Raw genomic sequence first — 5,520 nt, forward strand, 5'->3', positions numbered from 1 at the left:
TTCTGAAATTCACAAAATTCGGCACAAAACTAACACCATCGAATAAGCCGATCCTAAATATAAGGCTCTGTGTTATTAAGTTCGGCTCACAACGGATTTCAGATTTAAGCCGAACCGTTCTTATGCATTTTCAGGGTTCGGTTTCAAGAACTTTTCGGCGCACATCTAAGGTTTTTGTAAGCCGAACCATACACTGTAACCGCCGCACATACATGTTTTTGACCTATTAAATCTATCATACAAATCAAAAAAGCATCAAAAACATCAAAAACGAGATGGGTTTGTAGAGCTAACCTTCTTATTCTCATTAACGGAGTTGGTTCTGCTTCAATCTCTTCTTCCTGTTGATTTTGTGGTTGATTTTGAGTTTGTTCTTCACTCTCTAAATCTTCTTCTTCTTCAACAGGTTGTTCAATTAATCGGTTAGAACGAGATACTTGCTTACGACGACCCATTAAATAAATGAGTTTAATCGTCGATTAACTTTTCACGAATCCCCGATCAAATTTCGGCGATGAAAAAAAAGGAGAAGAGGGTTCGGTTGCTGTGGAGAGGAAGAAGGAGTTGAATGAAACTGATTTTAGATTTGTTGATAATAGGTTTTTGTACTAGGGTTAGGGATAAATTAGTAATTTAAAAGATTTAACGGCATCTAGGTAATTGAACACCCGTAGGGTACCCCTTATCAGGTCATCCTAGTTAGGACTAGTGTTTGGTATGCCCTGAAATTAATGGGTATGCCTAATTTAGTTATTGGGTACAAAGCCCAGTAACTTTGGGACTAAGCGTTAATTCCTGCAAGAACTATAGCAAACAGTCGTGATTTAGGTGATACTTTCTAGATGAAAAATGTTCGTTTATTTGTCCACTGCAACATATCAAGATGACGCATCGTTTTGACCAGTAGTTTAGTAGATATGGACAGATGAAAAATGTTCGTTTAATTCTGCAATCGTGCAGTTTCGTACTGAACTTTATGCATGACGAACCATTTAGACTTGGAAATTGGATTTTTAAAGTTCTTACGTGGTTTGCGTGTTTAGGTTCCCTTTTTGGGTCAATCGTGGAGTTCCGTTCGACTTCAAATGAAATCAGTGCAAGCTTGAAGTCACCGGTGAGCAGAAGTACGGTTTGCGTACCTAAATTTTGGAAATGTCGACTGAACTATATATTGCTACCATACTGTACATGAGCTTGTTGTTTTCAAAAGAACGATTAAAAGAAATAACGGATTATGGCCAAAAGTCTAGAGACCCACCGTAATGCCTAGAGTTTTTGGGTGGTACCGTAATCCAAAACTTGGGATTTACAACCTAAATCCACGAGTGTTGTTACTATCCTTGATTCATGTTTGTGCTGTTAATCTTTGGTTATTTGTTCATCAGATGTTGAATGGTATCGAATGGGTAGATTTTTATATACTACAGTAAGAAAAGTATTTCCGGCTATTAAAAATGAAAATTTCATAGAGAATATACCTGACTAAATTAGTATTCAAATTGTTTGTCTTTTTAGTGGTAATTTAGTGGCATAGGATTCTAAGAAATAAAATTGTTTTATTGATTAAAAGGAGCATTTTCTTGCTTGTCCGGGAGACATTTTCCAAAAGGAAATAAACAAATAGAAAAATACAACGCGATTCTTACCACCTGGCTTATAAAGTTGACTAAGTTTTTCTGAACTTGTTCTGTTGTAAGCGATCCTTTCTATCAATTTCAAACTTCATTCCTATGATTGTTTCTTTTTTTTTTTCTCAAGAAACAATTTTTCTTGTCTTTAATTTTTCGAAATAGATGAATCAGCACAGTGGAGAAAGAGAAGAAGATGAAGATGCAGAAGAAAAGAAACAATCACTATGCAAAATATTCAAGAAACTAGATTTGGAGAAAGTTGACCCTTACTTGGAAAACAAAGAGCACAAACGAAGTATTTTCAGATTATCAAGATACATCAAAGAGAAAAATCCAAGCTTGTATGAGCCAAAACAAGTGTCAATAGGTCCAAATCATTATGGTAAAACTCACTTGATGCTCATGCAAATCCACAAGGAAAGAGCACTAATTCATTTTCTTAGGAGATCAAAATTACCACTACAATCTTATCTAGACAAATTGATGAAAGTTGTGAATGAGTTGAGGGAAGCTTATGAGCAGCTTGATCAGATGGAGGCTTGGAAAGACGATGCTGCCTTTGTTATGCTCATGATGCTTGACGGTGTCTTCCTTCTCGAATTTTTACGTGTCTCAAGGGGTAGTCGATATACTCACGATTATGCTAGCAGCGATCCTATTTTCGGTCATATTGCAAATACCCTGATCTATGACTCTGTGATGCATGACTTGTTGTTGTTGGAGAACCAATTACCTTATTTGGTACTCCATATCTTGGTTTCTATTTCTGAAGACCTGCCTGACGAGGTAAGCATACTACTAACTTCAGATTTCTGCAGCTATCTCTGTTATGTTTTTATTTTTTAAGTGGATTTTTCTTGGATCATTACATACATCATTAAAAGTTATGAAAGTGTATAGATATATGCCTATATCTAATGAAGGGCGAGATTAACATGGTCTCAAGCAGGAATTCATATAGCTCGAAAGCAAAAACTCCAACTTCTGGCCTTTTTATCCCAGTCAAATGGGATATTCTATTGAACTGTTTTCAACCATCTTGTATGCAGAGCGCAAAGAGTATCCTATCTTGGTTGATGTTTGCTCCAAAGTGTGGCCCCGGACTGCACCTGTTGGACATGTATCTGAAAGGATTAATGAGAGAAGGCCAACATTCCTATTGGGATGATGAAATGATTGTAAAACACCCTGCATCGAAGCTTCACAAGAGAGGTATCCAGTTCAAAAGGGTTCAGAGTCTAAATGGGATCAATTTTGACAAAATCACTGCAACGCTTAAACTACCTCCTATCATCATCAACCAATACACTCCATCTACAGTTCTAAATTTGAAAACCTACGAACTAAGAGTGGGAAAAACCAGGGATTTTAACTCTTACATTCACCTAATAAACACTCTCGTGGAATCTAGACAGGATGTTATGCTGCTCCAGTCGAAAGGCATCATAGTTAATTATTTGGGTAGCCACGAGCTTGTTCTGGAAACAATAAAGGAGATCTGGAAGGACACTGCGGTAGACGTAAATAGTAGATCCATTATTGTAGTCAAAGAAATGAACAAGTATTACGAAGGGAATAAGGCAAAAAGGTGTTGGAAAGTCTGGAGGTAAAACATAACAGGTTAAAAGATTGCCAATTGGGCAGCCGAGGTTGGAGCTTTCAGCCTCCTTGCCAGGATGCTGCTCCAGGGACCTGCCGAGCTTCTAAAGGAGAATTATACCGCACCTTTGATCTGCCAAGCTTCTTAAGGAGAGTCACAGCACCTTTAATCTACCGTGGAGAGCTGCCGAGGAGTAAGTTTGGGTCTTTTTATGCGAGCAAAATATTTCAAATGTTCAGTGTTCTGGTCAAGCCAATATGTCGGCTTGAAAGCCGGAGTAGTTTCAAGTTAATTTCAAGTTTTATTAGAATTGAGGTTCCAAATCAAAGTTTGTACTGTATATGATCCTAGTCTGTATAATAACTGTATACGCTTAAGAAGCAACACTGCAATATTGTGCAAGATGGTGTTGCCACGAGTTAGGTTTTGCCAGAATTAGTACCTAGTATGTTGTAGCATGATTTGTATTTAGTAACTTTTTTTCTTTTCTTTTTATTTTGGTAACAAGTCAATCGTTTGATTCTCAGATCTTGGTTCAAGACAAGATTGGTGGCATGTTTCTTTCACTTGAATTTTTAAATATACTAGTTGTACCTTCCGTGTTATCTACCATCATTTTTACCTGTTTCCTGGGCTACTGTTTTTGTTTTCCATTAATGAAATTCAGGGTTGTTGGTTGATTGCTTGACGATGGCAGGAAATAATTCAAAGGATCTACAAGCACGACACCAGCTGCAACCTGCGAGCCTCAACAGTTGCCTTAGTTTTGTCGTAGTGTACAGATAACTACTGGAGTAATTAAATATCTTGATTAATAATTAAATACGTTGATTAATAAAAATGCTAACTTCATCTATGATGTGTAGTCCCATGTGTGCTTCATTAACATATTTGATTATAAAAAATCAGTAGGAAGATGAGACGATAAGTTACCAAACCATGTCGTATACTTGGGAATAAATAATCAATCGAGTTTGTCTGTGATGAATAATCCCAGCTAAAATGGTTATCAATACACAAGAAAACAGAGAAAGAGACGAAAAACGGTGGGTTGATGTGTATTATAATCTTTACCGGTGTCATTACACGCCACCTGCTTAATGGAGTAATAATACTGGTTCACTCACGGTTATTTTCTAGAGCAATCCTGAAGGAAATCCAAAGCATTTTGGTTGTCCATTTAATTTTCTTAAGTTTTGTTTTTTTTCCTACCATTTTACCCCCTCAACCATAGTTGATAAGGTAACCGTAGTTGTTTCTCATATAGGTTTGGATTATGGATAGTTTTCAACACCGGAATCCTATGTGGTCATATATAAAGTAACACACGGTAGATTAATGGATTTCTCTGGAACAGGAGCATATTTACCCTAGGTATTTTCAAGTAAATTCCTTTTATTCTGTTTTTTTGTTCATTCAATTTTAAATAAGCAGGGTTTTATTATTTGTGTATCAATTGATTTGGGTTTGTTTTGATATGATTAGGTTGATGATTGTAAGTATGTGCATGAGGCAAGAGAGATAGGCCTGCCAAATTTATCCGATATTCGGAATCCGTTTCCGAGTATTCGAGATCCTATAGGATTTCATCCGCTTTGTCGGGTATCGGATCATATATTTTATCGGATATTTTTTCTTTAACATATCCAAATCGGATTAGGATCCATCCGAATTGTTAATATCCGATAGAATGTGAACTTATTTGTAATGGATATTGTTAGAGGGAGAGCAAAAAGTGATTTGAGGAGAGCACAAATCGTAATCGACTCGCTAACTAGACCCTAGTCAATATAGTTTTCTAACTCGGACAAAATTACCCGTACATAATACACCCAGTAACCGTACAAAATTCACACTCCTTCTACAAACAACTCCACACCACCAAAATATTCCGATGAATCATAGGTAAAGCATCTTCTTCTTTGGTGAATAAAACTTAAGAACCCTAGAAAAACCAATTTGGCGATGTTATTCTTAGAGATAATAGTGTTAGAAAAAACGCTTTAACATTACCAATTTTTCCATGGACTATGTTTTGATCCCTAGACCTATTGCCCATTAATTGTTTTTTCTTTTGAATAGATAAAACAATAGTCCCACATTGACTAAAATCTAAAGAGTTTTAGACATAAATACCATAGAGTTGGCTATAAGGGCATGGCCCTTGGGTCATTAGACTTTTGTGCTTGGGGGGGAGGCTTAGACTAGGGCAAGGTTGCCTTTCCCGTACGCGCGGTGCTTCGCACAGAAGCACGCACGCCGCCGCCGTCCGTCCGGTCGGTCGGTCGG

The 5,520-nt window shown here is 37.1% G+C and overlaps 1 protein-coding gene across 1 annotated transcript; it reads left to right on the plus strand.

Annotated features, from left to right (window-relative positions):
- The first annotated feature begins 1,675 nt into the window (after positions 1 to 1,675).
- Positions 1,676 to 3,836, plus strand: LOC113345995 (UPF0481 protein At3g47200-like). Its single transcript, XM_026589618.1, has 2 exons — positions 1,676 to 2,417; positions 2,681 to 3,836. Exons 1-2 carry the CDS (start codon positions 1,794 to 1,796, stop codon positions 3,239 to 3,241), a joined length of 1,185 nt encoding a protein of 394 aa, XP_026445403.1. The 5' UTR covers positions 1,676 to 1,793; the 3' UTR covers positions 3,242 to 3,836.
- The last annotated feature ends 1,684 nt before the right edge of the window (positions 3,837 to 5,520 follow it).

Source organism: Papaver somniferum, unplaced genomic scaffold (assembly GCF_003573695.1).
Source record: "Papaver somniferum cultivar HN1 unplaced genomic scaffold, ASM357369v1 unplaced-scaffold_85, whole genome shotgun sequence".
In the NCBI taxonomy this organism is placed as follows: domain Eukaryota; kingdom Viridiplantae; phylum Streptophyta; class Magnoliopsida; order Ranunculales; family Papaveraceae; genus Papaver; species Papaver somniferum.

What these genes read in the sequence shown, in the direction of transcription:
- LOC113345995 (XM_026589618.1), top strand. Translation starts at nt 1,794, where the DNA reads ATGAATCAGCACAGTGGAGAAAGAGAAGAAGATGAAGATGCAGAAGAA. An exon ending in CTGAAGACCTGCCTGACGAG is followed by an intron (nt 2,418 to 2,680) that starts GTAAGCATACTA and finishes TCTTGTATGCAG; the next exon opens with AGCGCAAAGAGTATCCTATC.